Below are 19895 nucleotides of genomic sequence, written 5' to 3'. Positions count from 1 at the left end.
AGAAACAAATAACGTTTTTAAATAGGTTATGAAATTTCAAAGCGTATTTAAACCACTGTGAAACATCTGTCTGTGTTATTTCTTCTCGGTGTTTTTAACAGTTGTGCAACTGCAAAATAGATATTCAATTTTCCAGACCGGTGGGTGAGGCTAGGTAAAGTGTTGATCAGCTACTGCAGTGCTCTCCAGTGTTTTCTTCCCATCCTAGAATAGAAATTGGTATTAGTGCCTACACTCGTAACGCTGGAAGCCTCTCCTTCCAGCTCTAGTAAGCTGCAGGTAGGCCCTTACTCAAAATTTGCCTGAAGCTGCGAGATGCTCTGATGCTGTACAACTGCTTTATGGTTGCATCACAGTTCAGTTTGAAAACTACAAACCAGGCTGGTTTAGGATTTTTAGATCTTCATCTTAAAATCTGGGACAGTCCCTGACATAAATTACTCATGCATAGTACACCTGATGCGTTGGACCTGCTGCACGTGTAAGATGAGTCTGTGTGCATGCAGTAGCTAGTTTCCAGACATCAGGCAGCCTGAGTTGCCAGGCATCTGGAAAAGTAGGCAATTACTTCAAAAATACGGGAAAAGTGTTTTCATGTGCAAGCATGCATGGACCATAGGATCTCTGTGAATAATCTAGTAAGTCAGTCTGTTCTTGCCTGGTATCATCCTTCCTTTCATTCTCCCTTCCCCCGATGGACTGTTAACTCCCTTTAAAAGCTGAAACTAAATTAACTTTTACTTTGTGCTCTGGATAGTTGCATGGAAGCCTCAGTAGTTCCTTGGGGGGCCAGGAAGCATTTGTCAGGTGATTGTATTTGTACTATTCTTGATTTCCTCCATGGTGGGGGAGTAGGGAGATAAAGGCTTTGGAATAGTTTCAGACAGGTTACCAGATATTGTTGAAAAAAATGAACCACTAAGCGTGTAACGAAATTATTCATGCAAGTGTGTTATTCTAACAGTAATGTTTGCAGTAAAGATTCCTGTGACTGCAGGTATATTTTGCAGGGAAGGGTCTTCTAAATCATCACCGTTTCTTGCATTTTTAACAAGTATAAAGTACCACAACTTACAGTGCATTTTTTCCCCCCTGCTCTGGCTTAGGAACATAGACCCCAGGTTTGAAATCATCTTCACAAACCCTTGCCTAAACAGTAAGGTGGGCTAAGGCAAAATGTTTCCAGATTTCCTTTTCTACTTTTTGGGGGGTCACTTTCTGGAACTTACTGCTAGCTTTGACCACCTGTGAATAAACTAACCAGCAGACAGTTTGAGGAGAACGATCTGACCTGCTGTGTGCACTTTCAAAAGCAAATGACTGAGGAGTCAAAAGGTAGGGAAGTTGTTTCAGGATTCATCTCCCATGTAATAGCTCAGGAGGCAGCCTGCAGTTCGCTCAGTTACCTGGGAGCTGTCAAAGCACACAGTATCTTATTTTACAATATTATTGGAAAAGCTGCATGCCAGACAAAGACAATTTACAACCCATTTATTTTCAGCGTTCTCCTAATTCCCATTATTTGAAGTAAAATCCATCTTCCTGACAGACCAGCTTCTTAGTTCCTTTAATCCTGCAGCAAAGTGATAATCCTTTATTTGTGACCTCATAGGCTGTTGCTACGGAGAATGCTGTGATATCACAAAGCCAGCACTGTGACTTCACTGTTGATGGAAGCCGTAGTTGAAGGAGATGGCCCGCGCTCTGGAGGCCTGGGGGAAAGTTTATATACTCTGGTGTTCTGCAAGCACTTCCTAAGGAGCAGTATCTGGCAAACAGGCTTGCATGATGTCTGCCTGCATAGGTGATGAATGATACAGTCAGAGGCTGCATATGAGGGGAAAACTTGTTTGGCAAGGTTACTTCTGCCCTTGCAAGAAGTTATCAGGAGGAAAATGTCACTGTGAAGTTACACAAGGCTTTTGCATCCCAAATCTCCAGAGATATCATGAAGAAATGACTCTGAATGCTGGAATTATATTCTCTGAAACCACAAACAACTTACTCTGTATCCCTCTTCATCTGAAGAATATAATTTTGCAAACCCAAAACTTTTCTTGGGAACACTAATTACATCAAAACTTCCATTGAAAAAAGTTTGTCAGGAGCAAGGCAAGAGACATGTAAATCACATTCAAGTCTTTATGCCCTAAAGTAGGCTTTCAGGCTCTTACTTAGAGATGGAAGTGTGAAGGAGATGCATAACTTTAGGCTTTGTGTCTGAGGCTTTCAGATATTCCCAAATAGCCAATAGGTGGATTCTTTTCACGTTCAAGTCTGAGCTTTTATGCCAGGTTCCAGAAATGAGTGGCTAAAATTAGGCTCCTAAGTAACTCCTGATATTTTCAAAAGTACTGAGAGTACAGCAGCACTCAATGGAGATAAAGGGAAGTGCAGATGTACATCAGTTTTGAAACTCAAGCTGTGACTATTAGAAACAACATATGGCAATAGGAACCAAATTTGGCTCCTTTAATATCTCTGCTTTTGACCATAACAGGAAGTTTTTAGAGAAGTAGTACTTGAAACTCTAAATGTCAGTGGTTATCTGCTTTTCAAAAGTGAAGCTGTCAGAACCCAGGGAAAAAATACTAGTAAAAGAAAAGGGTAATTCCTTTGTTTTGACATTTACTTTTTGAATACATTAGAAAGCATTTGTTTGAACAACAGGAAGACACATTCTTGCCTCTAATAAAATCTGTGTTTTATTTTTACTACTGATTATTCTGGTTTTAATTTTCACTTTTATGTGTGATATGAAAGGTCACACAGAGGAATTTAGCAGGATTATGCATGTACAACTGCCCCCAGTTGAGACAACTTTTGGAAGTTTTATAAGCTAAATCAGGTTAAAACCCCCTGCTCTTATTCCAGAATAAATGGGCATTTACGTAGGTATAATTACACCAAGATAATTCTGGCAGTAAATTAGTCTTTTAGACCAAAGCCCTGAGGTCAATTTCTATCTTATCCCTGTTACACAGATGTTCCCCAAACTGTTCAGAGAGTGTACTGAACTGGATGCTGCATAACAAATCTATGTTGCCATACCTCAGTAAAATGTACCAGAATTAAAATAAAATACCGTAACTTAAAAAAAGCCCAGCCCTCACGCAGAGGCTTTGCAGACAGCACATAGCATGGTGGATGCGCTTTGGGCGGCCTCACATTTTCAAGTTCTTGTGGATTACACCTTCTTTCTATGAAACTACATGTGGATGTGTGTTTTGAAGAGCTTCTCATAAAGCAGCAGAACACTTCTAAAGACGGTATTGGTGATGACATGCTTAACTGCTTTCACATGTTTTCATTCAAACTGCCCAAACCACTAGCCTACTCCCTCAGTGGAGTGATGTTCCATGTGTGCCTTATTAGCATGCACACTACTAATTTACTCTCAGCTTTCTTTACTGTCCTGTAAGCCCCCATCCTTCCTTAGCTTTGATCTTCCAACACAAAAGCTTAGGAACAACCCTTTGAAGAACAAGCTAAATGTTTATTTTTAGCTATTTTGCCTGTTCCAAACACTGGGAGGGCTTGTTTAAAGCTGCTGTAGTGTAGGATGCAGGTTCACAGGTTCCCTTGGCCAGAGCCAGGTGCCTGAACTGCCAGGCATGCTCCTGCTGCTGGGGTTTTGGTACTGGGGCCCAGGCTTTGGGCTGCAGTGCAAGATACATTTGTTCTTTCAGGCTTTTAATTGAGACTTTGAACAGAGGCTTTCATTGAATCCTCTGTGTGGCACGGGGTGAAGGTCAGCCTAGAAAACAAAACAAAGGCAAGCACCGAGTGGATGCAGAGCACATGCAGATTGGCCTTCACAAAACAACTGTCCATTTGTTTGCTTTATTCACTGATATATGCAGCCATTCCCACTTCCCTTATTCCAGCAATCCTGTAGACCCTTATACTTTCCCAGCCTTTCTACAGCTGGAGGTACTAATTTTATTTCTTACCATTTGGTTATTATTCCTACTTCCGCTTAGCTCTGCTAAGCATTTGGATTCTTTTAACAAGTCTTCTTTCATCATTAATATCACATATGCTGCATCGCCTGCTTTAGGAATCAAAAATCATCTCTTTCCTCACATTTCCTCTTAACCTTTCCTGTGGTTTTTTTTCTTATTTACTTTGTTTCTTGTTTTTCTCTCCAATCTGCTGCTGCTGCTAATTCAATATTTATAGCCTAGTTTTTTTCTTTAAGTGGCCCTAACATCAGCTCTTCAACACTAAAACTTGTAGCTACCAAACAAGCAGGAGGAGGTTTCAGAAAATGCTTTTAGGGCTACTTACATCCACTGTAGGCATTTCCAAGGGCTGGTCAGCAGTACCAGCCTCCCAAAGCAAGTGGCTAGGTGAGCAGCGGTGCATGCACCATCTGAGAGCTGGCAGATGTTTCTGCCAAGCCACTCTCCTTCATCTTTGAAAGGTCATGGAGAGCAGGAGAGGTGCCTGAGGACTGTGGAGGAAAACCAGTGTCACTCCAGTCTTCAAAAAAGGCAAGAAGGAGGACCCAGGAAACTATAGGCTGGTCAGCCTCACCTCTATCCCTGGAAAGGTGATAGAACAGGTCATCCTGGAGGTCATCTCGAAGCACGTGGAGGAAAAGAGGGTCATCAGGGACAGTCAAAGTGGATTCACCGAGGGTAGTTCATGCCTGACCAACCTGATAGCCTTCTGTGATGGAATGACTGGCTGGGTAGACAAGGGGAGAGCGGTGGATGTTGTCTGCCTTGACCTCAGCAAGGCTTTTGCCACTGTCTCCCATAACACCCTCACAGGTAGGCTCAGTGGGTTAGACGAGGGGACAGTGGGGTCATTGAGAACTGACTGAACGGCAGAGCTCAGAGGGCCGTGATCAGGGGCGCAGAGCCCAGCTGGGGGCCTGTAGCCAGCGGTGCTCCCCAGGGTCAGTGCTGGGTCCAGTCCTGGTCAGCCTATTCATCAGGGACCTGGATGAAGGGACGGAGTGTCCCCTCAGCCAGTTTGCTGATGATACCAAACTGGGAGGAGCGGCCAGTTCAGCAGAAGGCTGCGCTGCCCTTCAGCGAGCCCTGGACAGGCTGGAGAGCTGGGCCGGGAGGAACCTCGTGAAGTTCAACCAAGGCAAGTGTAAGGCCCTGCACCGAGGGAGGAACAACCCCAGGCACCAGCACAGGCTGGGGCTGACCTGCTGGGGGGCAGCTCTGCGGAGAAGGACCTGGGAGTCCTGGGGGACAGCAGGTTGCCCATGAGCCAGCAGTGTGCCCTGGTGGCCGAGAAGGCCAATGGTACCATCCTGGGGGTGCATTTGGAGAGGCATGGCCAGCAGGTCGAGGGAGGGGATCCTGCCCCTCTACTCTGCCCTGGGGAGGTCACACCTGGAGTGCTGTGTCCAGTTCTGGGCTCCCCAGTTCAAGAGAGACAGGGAACTGCTGGAGAGGGGCCAGCGGATGGCTACGAAGATGATGAGGGGCCTGGAGCATCTCCCTTATGAGGAGGGGCTGAGAGAGCTGGGGCTGTTTAGCCTGGAGAGGACTGAGAGGGGATCTTACCAGTGTCTACAAATACCTTAAAGGCGAGTGTCAGGAGGACGGGGCCAGGCTCTTTTCAGTGGTGCCCAGTGACAGGACAAGGGGCAACGGGCACAAACTGCAGCACAGGCAGTTCCTTCTGAATATGAGGAAGAACTTCTTTACCTTGAGGGTGGCAGAGCACTGGGACAGGCTGCCCAGACAGGCTGTGGAATCTGCTTCTGTGGAGATGTTCAAAACTTGCCTGGACATGAGTGTGCAATCTGCTCTAGGTAAACCTTCTTTAGCAGGAGGGTTGGACTAGATCTCTAGAGGTCCCTTCCCTGACCATTCTGTGATTCTGTGATCCCCTTCACCATGTGCAGCACAGTGTTTACTGATGGTCAGAAATGATTTTGAAGCAGAGCTCCTTGTCAAGCTCCAGCTCTGACAGAGACACTTTGTAGCCCTTTAAATAGGAGTCGTGCCCTTGAGCCCATAAGGTCTGGGTGAGTTAAAGTGCTGCCTGTAGGGGTAGCTCATTGAAAGATTATGGCAGTAACTGTAAGGCCTTTTTTCTTGTGGTCCAGAATAAGGAATGACAAGAAAAGGGATGATTCCTTTCTTGTTGTTAACGTGTGTGAAGAAAATATATCTTGCTGTGGCATAAAATGTAGTAGTTCAGAGCTTGGATTTATACACCCCCTATGCTTTGATCTCAAAATTTTGTTATATGTGATTTTCTCTCGCTGTCCAATGGGTACTTGCCAAATTATCCCAGTATTATCCCAAAACCTCTCCTTTTGGTAGCTTTTTGGTTTAGTTCAATGTAAATTAAGGTCATCATCAGCTCCTGAAATCATCCCAGGAATCTAGTCTTGCTATCCTACTTCAGGTCTCTCTCTCTACTGAATAAGAGGGCAAAGACACAACTATTTTTACGTGCTCTCATCTTTCAGAAAACTGGGTCATAGCAACACTTGGGGAGCACAAGGACTCTTCCATGCTCTAGTGCTTTACAAATGCTTGGTGGAAGTCCAAGAGAAAAGTCTTGTCAAGCTCAGTTTAGAATACTGGGGAGAAGAAAGAACAGTGACCAGTTCTGGTCCCTGGAAATGGTTAACAAATGTTCTGTGCAGCAGGGATCAATACTAAATGTTTGGGGTTTACTAGCTATGTTAGAAATCTGAAGGATGGAATGGATAATGAATTGGTAAGCCTATCTGTCAGATCAGTTGTTCACGTTTGTTAAGAGTGCTGAGGAGGACTTTAGAAAGCACTGGCAACAGCTGAGTAAAACAGTTGAGCAATTCTGCAAAATAGTGACCTTAGCAACATAGTGTAAGGCAACGTGGTGAATGCTGACAAAGTATTGCTCAGGTATGTTAGTTTTTGTACTTTTTTAGGAGTATGGTCTGCATGTTGCTGGAGTCAGTGGTGAACGTGTTAGATGAGTCAGGGGCTGGTAATTAAAAGTCCAAACCTAAGACTGGAAATTAGGAGATGTGTAAGAAGTCATGCAAGAGGGATCTGTCTGAAATTGATAATTTCATCCTTGTTTTGGATACCATGTTTGGTTTTATGGCTCATGTACTGAGAGGCTTTCAGATGGCTGAAATTTAACTTAAAAATAAAAGAGCAGGAGGTAGGGAGCTGTTACTGTTGTAATAGTAGTAAAACACCTGTTGTAGGTTTTGGTTTACTGCTTCCTATAATAAAATGAGTGCTCAGTAAAATTAAGAAGCAAAAAACATGTGAATTGGACAGGAGGAAACATTTAACGTAGTGAGTTGTTTTAATTGTGGGAACCCCTGATTCCAAAGTACTGGCATTCTCTTGAGGAGGTATGCATTTGCTGATAGTCATACTAATTGGGAGAAAAAATGAAAATCTGCCAATCCTTAAGGATCTCAAAAGAACTGTTTGTGTCTGGAACAAGGGGATTTCCCTTCAAGATGCAGTACTAGTGTCAATGTGTGCAGTTGGTTTTCTAATGCTTCTTCTAAGATGTGATGCTTGACCCTCCTGAAAGGCAGCAGATTTGGTGAGTTGCTGAGCTGGTGTGCCATGGCATTTCCCGTGTTCCGATCTCCACAGCTGATCCCCACACAAATGAGACCAAAGGACAGAATATGAAAGTATTTTGAGCCACTGTGGGAAACAGGGGACACTGCATCTACCCCATGCAGGTAGAGCACAGAGGCAGGATATCCTAATATAGCCGCTTCATGTATTAGGGTGTAAGACATTTTGATTTTATAACCGTGAAAGTACATCTTCTTAAATGTACTCCAGCCATAGTGAAAACTCTGCTTTCCACCACAGGGAAAAAAAACCGACCCAGTAAACTCAACTGCTAAGTCTTTGGAGTGTCTAACCTTTTATTTTTAAAACCACTTTGGCACTATTATAATTGATTCCATGCCTGGCCTTTTCATCGGTTCTTTCCCAGCCAGGAAAAACTGGGCTGTTAAAGGCTGCTGCAGTACCATGGGACTTGTGTTCAGTGTTGCAGGTTCTTATTTTAACCTGAAGTTACTGCCAGTCATGACTATTTGTTTGAGAAGCTGTAATCACTGCAGTATCATCTTTGGGATGAAAATCCTTCCGTGGTTACAGCTGTCAATATAAATGAGAGTGCACTGTGGGTTTGGATTGTATTGCTAATTGTCCCTTCACCTTTCAATATTTTTAGCTGCTGACTGGACTGTTGCTGAATATTTGCTGCAGCTTCCCCAGCCACAATGAAAAATGTATTTTGGCTAAACTGAAGAGGATAGTGAAGAACATGTGTGTAAGGCAGGCTGATTGTTATGTTTCAACAGCCATGTTCTGTGCTTTCAGGAGTTTGTAAAGGAATATTTTTCTCTGCCTTTATAATTCCCACCCTAAAAGAAAACAGCCAGGGTTATCATTGTTTGTTTTTTTCTTTTGTTTCTTATGTGCTCGCTTTCTTGCCAAATCTCGTCTAGTGTCATTTTTTTTTTAATGCTTCTATCTTCCCTTCATTTACTGTTTGCTGCCAGAAAACAGGCAGGCTTTGTTTTTTGAGGGGGTGGAGTGGTGATGATGTTACTGAAAATCGTAACCAGGAGAACTCTCCGAACCAAATGATAGTTTAGAAAGCCAACGCTGGTTTATTGCAGCACAGGGTGCATGCGGGATCTTTCCTCCTAACACACACACCAAGCTACTCGAGGGTACCCGTTACACACAGCAGAGTGCTTGCATATTCATAGCATATTACATATTCATTTTTGTTCACGAACAGGATTGGATCCAAGTGTCTCGCTTCTGATGCAAATCAGTGCGCATCCTCAGATAGCACTGCTGAAGGTTTTTTACCAGCTGGGCATGCTCCCGAAGTGGGGGTTTGCCCTCTTTTGGGCAGAGGGGCTATTTGAGCTGGAGGTCATGCTCTCCCGTTACTACCATTACCTTTGTCCTGCTCGCAACTGATTTTCTGTGGGTTGCAACACCTTATCGGTTTGTGTCCTCTTGGCCAGAACTTTCTCACTTGGAGGCTTCTTTCTGGGTAATTGAGGTAACGGTGTTCTTTGTTTCCCAAGGTTGCCTGGAAGTCCTTTCGTTCATCAGTTTTAACTGCTTGAGAGGGTGGGTCAGTTTGACCTAAACTTTGTGCACATACTTGTTTAACATATTGTTAAACACTAAATCAGAGGTCGGTAATTTGGGAATTTAGGCAACAGTGTAGTCAATGATAATACAGCTTTAACAGTAATCGAATTAATTTAATAGTAACAGTTCTCTGTGCAAAAAACAACCAACCCCAAACCCTCCTCCCCTCCCATACCGTGGTCCTAGCTGCAAAACCTGTTAGAAATTTTTCTGCATCATTTAAAAATATCGTATAATTCACAATGGGCCATAATTGAAAGAAACTTTTAGTAACCGAATTCTAAAAAGACAATTGTTTTACATACAGGGCTTTTGGGGGACTGAGTTTTGTGGGTGGCTTTGTTTCTTCTGTTAAGACTTGATGGGTTCATTCAAATGCAGTTTACTGGGTTGTATTAGCAAGTGTGGCACGGGGTTCTGTCCTGCATTAGGTAACATTTCAAGTATTGTTTGTTTCTCATTTTAGTTTTTGTGACATTTTAGCATGTGATAAAGTGGAGATGGTTAAAAAATGGATAACAAATAAGAAGAATTGGCTGGTCAAAGATCCTTAGTCATGTCCACAGAGTGAGCTGTTAAAGTGTAATGAGCAAGATCATAGTCTTGGGAGTCAAACCAGGAGTATTTGCTTCAAACTCTTAGTTGCAGGTAGCATAAAAAAGATATCTGGAACCGGCTGTTCAGTTGTGGGGTGATAGTGAACCATAGTTCAGCTGTGAAAAAAAGCAAGTTTAATTCTTACTATGTATAGGGCAGGGTATTTCCACTAAAAGTATGGAAATTTCGATTACCTTGTGCCTGACACAGGTGAGAGGTTAGCTGGAGCACTAGAATATGGTCCAGAATTCTGGTGGTTGCTTTTTAAAGAAAAGTTATGTAAGTTCGAGTAAATGTAGAAGAGTCCTCTAGAAAGATTAAAGGGACAGGAGGGGCAGACATAGGAAAGAGCACTAAGCATATGGGTTTTTTAAAGCCAGTGATGTAAGATCTGAAGGAAGGGAGGTATGTTCTCTGCAAATTGCATTGGGGTATAAGCTGCAGGAGGGGAAAAAAAGGAGTATTTAAGCTCTTAGACAACATTAGCACAAAACCAGATAGGCATTACTTGTTGGGATGTTGCTGAATTTAATACCCTGATCATGTTCCCTCTTGTGTTTTCTTAAGTGATTTCTTAAAGAACCAGGAGATTTGTTCAGGTAAGCCAAGTGGAACTTATTAGCGTACTGCAAATATGTTGTTATTAGTGGAGCACTAATAAGTAAAATTTTTTACAATTAAGAGATTTCATAAAGAAACGTAAGTGTATGTTTGTGTCTTTCTGGTGTTCCTTAATCTGGTTTCTTCTGGGGCCACAGTTCATTGGTTGTGTTCCCAGTCTGGTGTTCAGGTGCTTCCTGCTTTGTGAAGTTGGTTCTTGTAGAAGTAACCTTAGTAGTACATGACCATAGTCTCTGCGGCTACAGAGTCTGAATGCAGAGTGCTGATGGCTGCTATTAGCTTCCAAAATTCTGGATCCACTGAAACTGTTACAAGCTAGTCTGAATTTTCTCATGCTCTTGATAACCTTCTTTGTCTTTTGGTAGTGTTCTTTTTTCTAACCTTTTTTGTTACCTCCATTCGAGCATGTTTCTTTTCTTGAATTTTCCTCTGGTGATGGTGAAAAGGCTGTGGCGAGGGAAGGGAGTCCCAGGCTCTGGCTTGGGAGAGCTTGAGGATGTATGCAAGCTAATGTGGAGTTTCACAAAGGAGCCTGGGTTCAACTCCAACACAATGCGTGTGTAAAGGAAGAAAATGGGATCTTTACTTCATGTACTTTCTTGGTGTATGAAGGAGATCGATCTCAGGCTACACTGTATTCTGTACTGGTCTATTCACATGCATGTGCATGCATGGAGTCACACAAGGAGAAGTATATGGTGTATTTGTGCTGTACGCTGTCAATAAGGCAGCTTTTGTTTCAGTACCAACTTACGTCGTGCTGGGGGGGGTGTAGAATGGAAGAACAGCTGCCTTGATTGGGAAATACATGTGGTATTTTGACTAAGCCTTCTTCCTGTGAGGTCACGCTGCAGTAACATCACTGATGATGGCAGCACTGGTTTATCCATCGACTTCAGCTCTTCTAAACATTCTTATTTACATATTTGCTGCTGGTGGTCTCTCACTTTTGCTCTCTGCCATGCTTGAGGTATTGGGCACTTCTTGCGGTGCTTAATACTGATTAAAGGGCCGTGTGGTGGTGCTGTGAGCTGATGGATTTGAGTAAAGGCATGCCTAGGTGCATGTGCACACAAGACACGTGCACCCTAGGTACTTGTGCATGTTCGGTGCATTCTAAGTGTCTCTAGGGAGGGCATCACATGTGCAAGAGGAATTGTCTCATTCAAAGAGCTCTCTGCCTGTTCAGAGTAGTCAGGCTGGTCCTGTGTACGTAATTCGGGTGCAAGTGCTAGAGAAATTTATTAGAAAGGGTATTTTGGGCTGTGATATTACCTGTATCTTTCTTCTGCCAGTATTTTAACTTTGGCGATAGTAGCATGACTACTGCTGCAAGAAATGTGCATGCGTGTGGAAACGGTACTGCATACACAAGCCCAGCTGTTTCGCTTTGCATGACTGTTGTGTAGTGCAAAGGAAAAGCAGATTGGAGCTCTCATTATTTCTTTCAGTAGGTGCCTCTTGTAATTCACTTCTAAGCCCACAGAAATTTTTCTTCTTGGAATTAATTTCGTTGCTGTAAAGTGGGTGTGGGCTTAGCAGACAAACAACCAAGTTTCTGTCCGATGATCCTGGGGGACCCAAACATTGAGAATGCCAAGTTGGATTCATTAGAGGCTTTGTTGCTGATCCTGCAGCCCCAGGGAAGACAAAACTCCTGTAAAGTTGAAGGAAGATTTCCTGGAATGTGGCCTTCAGGGAACACAGAAATTGATGACGGTGTGTATTGCAAAACCACAGTTTTTGGAGTTGAGATTTTTGGCTACTGTGTAACTACAGGTGTAGCAAAGCACCCAGCTTACCTTACACTTGTAAATTAGCCTGTTTATAATACGGCTTTGCTGCATAACTGTTGTCATAGACCTGTAAACTAAAGTGACTTGTTAGTTGTGTAACCCAGCTATTTAATTGCTCTCTTGGAACACTTACATAGACCTATTTTAGGCAGGGTTTGACTGTTTCACTGCCAGGGTAGCTGTCAGACTCAGGCTTGCAGCGTAGGGAGGTGGTGATCTTCGTATTTCAGTCAGTCCTGAACACCTGGTGTGTTCATTTAGGGCAGAACCCAAGCGACCTGCCTGTTCAGCACAGCACAGGTAAGTCCTAAAGTGCTGTGTTTCAGGATTTTATGGATTACGTGCCTACTCTGCTTCAAACTATTTCAGAGTGCTTAGGATATAGGAACCTTTAAATAAGTGCCTCATGGCAGCACTTCTTTTTTTCTTTGCCCCTCCATTTCTGCATATACTGATATGCACATTTTGATGACTCGATCACGACTAGAAATAGTTCTTTTACAGTAAAGGCAATTTTAAATGTTTCCTTCACTTAAAAGAAAATCCTCAAACAACTACAAATGTTTCTCCAAAACAGCAGCATCTGTCTCTCATCACACACTATTTCCTACCTCTTCTTCCGTGTTTTCCTGATGCTTTAGCTTAGCATATCCTTGCCAAGCAAAGGAAAACGTAGCACTGGGAGTGAGATCCTGACACAGTGACCCCGTTCTGAGCATTACCTTCTTTGTCAGTAGCAGCAGAAGCTGAAGCAGTTCTGCTGGCTCTCGGCACTTGGAGCAGTTTGACATTTTCTGTCTGGCATGGTTTCAGGGCTCACTTTGTTATGAGCCCAAATAGTGAATGGGATGATGAAAATTGAGCTTGCAAGAACTTGTCCACTGCTTCTAATTTTTTGATAAACAGTTTGCAGCAGCACAACTTTGATCCAGTGTGCACCAGAGCTGTTTGTTATGTGCAGGTCTGCAGCGTTCTTCAGGACGGACGAAGGAGAGTAAATCTTTCTTTTTAATTGATAGAGTAAAAACTGGTGTCATGGTAAATAGTGAGTAATTTAAGAAAATACTGCTCTGTGCCAGTGTGTGTGCCCGCACGTATGTCTCTGCATTTGTGGCTTTTTGTATTGCAGGGTTGTGTATTCCAGGAAGGTATGTTGGGGTAATTTTTTTGTCTTGACTAGAGGGTTAAAGCTTTATTTGTCTTTGCTAATGCATGTAAATAGCTTTCTTGTCCACTAAATGAGGAGGCTGGCTTGTTATCCTGTACAATGCAGCTGGGCACCGTTCCAGAAGCACAGGCACATAGGCACTTCGTTTCAAAGACAAAGAAGCCAGCGCAGACGTAGGGAGAAACCTGGAATGTTGCGCTGTGGATTTTTTCAGAGCGATGACTCATTTCGGTTCACAAAGGATTCTGGGCAGGGTAGTGAGAAGTCAGGTTGGCTGATCCATTCCTATGACTTCACTTTGCAGAGAGCCAGGGAGAAGAGGAGTGACACTGCAGAATCCTGAGGCACTGCAGTGGAGAGGTGCTTTGCGAAGACTGTGAGTGCCTTCGGAACAGGGGGTGGTGTCAGAACGTGATTCCAGCCATTCCATGAAAATAGGGCAAAAAGAGAGAGATGTTTGCAAAACACTGTGTGGGAATTGACGTTTGTAGTCCCTTTTAGATTCTCCACCTCCCCTGTCATTTCTTAACCGTTTATTTCTTGTGCTTATCAGAGAATTGTGTGAAATAGCATTCCTTTCAGTGGACCTGCATAGATACTGCATTATTTTTTATTTTCTGGAAGCTGCTGTTTCCTGCTTTAAGAGGTGGGTGTTCAGCATATTACTGCCTAAAAGCATGCTTTGTTTTTCTTCTTTCAGGTCCTGTGGCACTGACCTATGCTGCATTCAGCCAGCTTCCACAGTGATATAAAGCCCCAATATGCACATTGTTGTTACATCACAGCTACTCTACATACTTTACTGGAGCATGGAACCAGACTATAAGGGTTCAGGTAAGTCCCCCTTTTTTAACATATTGTGTGCCAGGAATATAGACATGGACATTTAATAAAAGATGCATTTGAAAAACATTGATTGAGGAAATACATTCTAAAGCACACAATATATTAAAAAACCACAGTCCCACCCTCCTCCTTCCCAGGATAAGCAACGCCACCAGTATCTCCTCGACTGAATCCTCTGGGAAAGTTCCGTGCTCCAGCAGAAACTTTTTATGATCATAGTTGTAACACGTGCTGGGATATCACTTTGGATCAGGAGGCAGCTGGCCACAGGACATGGACAAAGAAAAGGAAATTTAAGTCACAGGAAATACACAGGATGAATGCATGTAAGACAATTCTGCTGACTGTGGGCAATTTAGCAGCTGTTTCTGAAAGTCAGTGCCACTTGGTGAACCTGGGGATCGTGATTTTAGCTGGGTCTGAACGGTTAAATAGATCAATTTACGTGGTTAAAGTTAATAACTGGCAAGGGATTAGAACCTTGTTCAGAGGCAAGTGTTTGTCATATGGTTGGTCATTATTAAGGTTGCTGTGTTTTCTTCAGGCTGGTTAGAATCGGAGTGGTCACATTGCCAGGTCACATTCTTGAAGTGTTTGTGATTTGTGTCTGCAAGGGAAAGGTACATTTTGAGGTGTGTGCATTTCAGGGTGCAGATGGAGCTTGCTGCTTAGTGAACGTGTGTTAATGCATTTGTCAAGCCTTTGTTTAAGCTGCTCTTAAAGAGGAATAAATGGACAAATCTTGAATGTATTTTTTTTCTTATTGTTATCAGTCCTCTGATGTGTCTAATTGTCTAGTAAACACAACCTGCAGCTTTGTTCGTAAGATACTCCAGGAAATATAGTTTAAAAGGAGGATTTAGCTATGTCTGAGAGCAGTGCAAGCAACACACCTTCTAATTCTCTTTATTTCAGATTTTGCCTGTAAAGTGTGTTCTTTTCTGTGCTAGTGTGCTAGTGCAGATCCAATGTATTTCAGAGTAATCTGGATAATACATAAAAATATGCATATTCTTCCTGTTCCCTCCTGTTGTCTAATCAGATGGAAATGTTGTCTGGCTTAAAATGGCAATTATATATCATTGTTGTGAGTTCACATAAGAAAGGTTTTGTTTGCTAGATCTGTGTAAGTATTCTGTCATTAGAGTGATTCAGTCCCATTGGGGTTTTGGGGGAGAAAGGGGTCATGTACAACCCAGGCCAGCCATGTAACTTCTTCAGCATCTCTCCTTTCTTGAAGTAAATCTGAGAATGTGCATTTTCTAAAGCAGGCTTTTCACTTACAGTATTCTTGAAAAAAAGTGGTAATATTTTAGACTGAAGAGCCCTCTTTTTGCTCGTAGCGAGTAGTTTTGGTTTTGTTATCTACCTTTTGTTTGAAAAGGACCTTTCTGTAGTTCTTCCCAGAGTGAAATGTGAGTGTTGACCAGAACAGGCTGTTGGCAAGCAATTTTTTGTAGGGGTTTTCTGTTACATCCATCGCTAATCATGAGGTGCCATGAAGTTACTGTACTCTAGTTTGATGTTTTCTGATTAATAATGTCGTTCTCTAAGCAGCAATAGTGAAGTCAGATTTCCCTTGACAAGTGTTTTTTGACTGGATTCTCTACTTGTCTAGTGGGAGGTGGCTATGCCTGAAGCTCTGTGCAGATGGAGCATGCATAGCAAACACTCTGTTGTCTACTGAGGCTCAACTCCCTGGCACATGCATGCGCACAGACTGTGACTGTGCAAGCCTCATTTCCTGTGGAAACCAAGCTAAAAATAATGTTTAAAGTTTGTCTTGATCTGTAGGAAGCAAAAGGTTAAAAAGGTGTTGAGAGTCTGGATGGAGAAGGGAAACTGGGCTTTGGCTTCTGTGTTTTGCAGGACGCAAAATCTAATCACAGGGTCTCTTCCCATTTCAGGGAAATAGTGTGTATAAATTCTAATATATTGTGGCTTTGCACTGTAATTCCCTTGATTTTCTTTCACAATGACTGTACTGAATTGGTTCCATTTATAAGTCAAGAGGTGAGTTTTCAAACAATCTTCATGCAAACTTAATGAGACGGGAAGTTTGACTTCCAGGTCACTTATTTCCAGCAGCAGAATCACAAATAAAAATTCTGGCATCAGTATGTAGTTGATAGTTTAATTGCTGATACATGGTGCAGAATATTGTCTATCTCATTTTCTCTCAAGATGGTGGTACCCAGACTTTCAGAGAACAGAGGCTCTACATAAACTGGCACAGGAAAGGTTCTGGCAGGTGTGGGTTCTGGATGTGTCAACTTTCATTCCCAGCTCTGTTACAGACCATCACTTTCTCATCTGCATGTTAAGGATAGTTATGGTTACGTTTTTTGGAACGTTTTGAAATCCACTGAAGAAATGTGCTACGTAAGAGCTAAGTGTTTATTTTACGTGCTACATAATCTTTTGTTCTAAGTAACAATAATTGGGGTTTTTTCCACAGGGTAGGGCTACAGATCCCCAAGGCATAGATGATGACAAATCCCATTCATAGTTTGTTACATGCTTAGACATTTTTTGAAAATTGAGTGCCACTTAAAACAAGAAGTCTGGAAAACTTTTTTGTTTATAAATTCTTTAGAGAAAAGGTTGGAAAGACACTGCAGAAACAGAGCTAAAACTATATATGTGTGTGTGTGTGTGTGTGTCATATTTAAACAAAACATGCAGTCAGCTGGTGAAAACTGCTTTTTTGAGCTCCAGTTGTCATTTAATTGGGAACATAAACATGTGAAAGTCAAGGATAGTAATTTGATTTCAAAAGAAAGATGCTTGAGACAAGCATCAGTCAGAGCTAACAGGAGCCATATGCTAGATGTTTTATGTAAGTGATGTGGTCTTCAAAAAAAATTAGAAAAAGCATATTTGATTTTTTTTAAGCAGATCTTTTCTAAAGAAGTTGTAAACCTTCTGTTCAACAGGCTAGACAGTATTTATGTGCATAACTGATGTTGAAATATTAAATCATAGGCGCAAAATATTTTCTGCTGTTGTGCATCAAAGAAGTTTGTTCACTTAACTGTAGCCACAGAGTGCTTGTAATTTCCCAGAGCCATAGGGATAGCTAAGATAAAACTTGGCAAATTAGAGCCTCTCTGAGCGAGAGGGTTTTGGCTTTCTATCAGTAGGTCTGCTGAAAGTTTTACAGATGTGCGCTAGCCTTTTTAAATCAAGAGCCAGTAATTTTCTCCAGCAGACAGCCATGGACAGCAAGCTATGGAGGTAATTCTGGCACAACAGAGGTGAAATAAGAGTTCCCTTGTCAAAATGAAGAAGGTTGAAAAGCATTTAGTGGAAAAGAATAAGGCTTAACTGGCAGTAGTACCTTACGAAACAGAAATAAAAGTTCTCATAAAAACCAGTATTTGTTGGCCATTTCTATTGCATTTAAGGCCATTTAAATTATGATTTAATGGAGTATTATAGTAGGTTTTGTAGTTAATTAAATGGTTGTTAAGCTCCCAAATATTTGCAAGCAGGATGTATGTTACCTTAGCATATTAACTGTAGCGTGCTTTGTTAGAGATAGTGTTAACGTTAAGGAACTGATACTGAATGTTTTATATCGATGAGTTATGTGAAGTGTAATTGGTATTTTGGTGGAAACTCTTAGCTTGTTCCTGTTGACGAGCACAGCTGGAAGGGGTCAGACGTGCAGACTGAGTGTTTTGTGCACGCTAACCTAGAAAAGCAATTCCATGCTGGAGGCCTACTTTGAAAGGAAAGCTAGTGCAAATGCAAGGTTACTAAAATCCAGGTAAACTTCCTTAACTTTTACTTAGCCAGTTTTAATTCCCAGTTGGGGGTGACTGAGTTCTTGTCCAAGGATCCCTCTGGGGGCAGCTGGGAGGCTGCAGAGCAAACCTACGTCAGTTAGCAGCACTTGCTAGGCTTCATGTGTAACTCTCCTCCAGTCCCTTTCCCCCATCAGGAAGCTGATTATGATTTTAAGGCCCATTCCTTACATCTTAAATACCATTCTGGTTAGCTGTGAGTGGATCATTCCAGCTGCAAGGGAAAGAAAGAGGTCTCCTCCTGCACTCCCATCCTGCGTAGATGTCAGTGTGAGTACATGGCTGGGAGTAGACATGAAGGATACTCTTGCCAGACAGTGCTTTGTTTTAAGAAATTGCCAGGTCTTTGATGATCTAGATAAAACAAATGAGGAAGTTACTGCCTTTCACCTGGATGCCCTTAAAGCTACTCAGGGAGCCCATGTCGGTGCCTGGTGAAACTGATAAGGTTGAATCTCAAGGAGTGCAATGTATGACATTGCACTGAAGTGAACTTAGTAGTGCTCACAAGGATACATACCCATGACACAGATAATCTCTGTGTGAAAGACAGTAATTTCTTAAATTGCTTAGTTAAATCTGTACACTTCTTATAATTTTGATGCTTTTTAGACATTACACTACTCATTAAAGAAACTGTTCTACGTAAAGTGCATGGTGACTGTTGATCAAAGTTGCTAAACTTCTGTGGCTGATTACAAAGATTCATCTATAAACAAGTTTAAAGTTGACAGCAGGTATAATTATTAGTAAATAGTAATATAATAACTATGGTGTTCTTTTCCATTCTCAAATGATGACGGGACAAATGGTGTTTGCTCCCAAGTCATGTGAAAGCTTCTCTCTTATGTTTTCCCTGTAAACTGCCTACAATCTTCTTGATTGCCATTGTCTGTAAAGCACGTGGCAGGAACTTTTCAGGTGTATATGAATAAAAAAGATCCAGAAAAGCTTGTATTTTAAGGGCATTGTTCTGTGGTCAGATAACAAAAAGGAGGATCTTGCGGTGTACTGTGGTGAAGCTGGAGGAATGCTGCTGTGTTGGGATTGCAGCATTGATCTGGTCAGGCCTGATTAAGCAGAAGCAATCAGAAGACAGTATAGCACAAATGTGTATTTTAAATCATTATTGTGTCTTGGGTAATGTGTATCACTGTTGTACAACAGCTTGTACAGCTGGTGTATTGAAAAATATTGCTCATAGGTCTCACTGAAGTGGTTATGCAATTTGCTACTCCCACCAATATTTTTTTTTTCCAAAGTGCTGGGTATAATGCAAGGTTAAATGCATTTTGATAATCAATTTTAGAAATTGCTCTTCCTGTTTAATAGACATAATAGGAATTTAGAATTAATAGGGCAAATAACAGATCCTCTAAATTGTGTAGGAAAGTTTGAATTTGAATTAATTTCCAGTAATTTGATCCCTGATTTAATCACAAGGTATTGCTCTGTGACAGCATAAATAGGGTGATTTTCAAAGCCATTTAGGTGAACCTTAATCCCTGGCTATTGACTGACCTGTAGCCAGAAATGGATTCGTGGTCAAGCACAACTTGTTCTGTCTTTACTCTTTCCCACTGGTAAAGGAAATCTTTTAGCCTGCTGCTTCCTTCTATTTGGGATCGTTGGAGAACTGTTCCTGTTACCGAAAATCGTAACCAGGAAAACTCTCCGAACCAAATGATAGTTTAGAAAGCCAGCGCTGGTTTATTGCAGCACAGGGTGCATGCGGGATCTTTCCTCCTAACACACACACCAAGCTACTCGAGGGTACCCGTTACACACAGCAGAGTGCTTGCATATTCATAGCATATTACATATTCATTTTTGTTCACGAACAGGATTGGATCCAAGTGTCTCGCTTCTGATGCAAATCAGTGCGCATCCTCAGATAGCACTGCTGAAGGTTTTTTACCAGCTGGGCATG

At 42.1% G+C, this 19895-nt stretch overlaps 1 protein-coding gene across 3 annotated transcripts in view; it reads left to right on the top strand.

Annotated features, from left to right (window-relative positions):
- Nucleotides 1-19895, top strand: part of STOX2 (storkhead box 2) — a 77093-nt gene that overhangs the window by 35918 nt on the left and 21280 nt on the right. The window contains exon 1 of one of the 3 annotated variants that reach the window (XM_037398985.1): nt 14016-14144. The exons of the other annotated variants lie outside the window; for them this stretch is intronic. Coding sequence (XP_037254882.1) covers nt 14072-14144 — 73 coding nt within the window. The 5' untranslated portion in view covers nt 14016-14071. Of the gene's footprint in view, nt 1-14015; nt 14145-19895 lie in introns of those variants that run through there. 3 annotated transcript variants of the gene reach the window in all.

This window comes from Falco rusticolus, chromosome 1, assembly GCF_015220075.1.
Source record: "Falco rusticolus isolate bFalRus1 chromosome 1, bFalRus1.pri, whole genome shotgun sequence".
Lineage (NCBI taxonomy): Eukaryota > Metazoa > Chordata > Aves > Falconiformes > Falconidae > Falco > Falco rusticolus.
The sequence above is the reverse complement of the archived record's forward strand: the minus strand, read 5'-3'. Positions and strand labels throughout refer to the sequence as shown.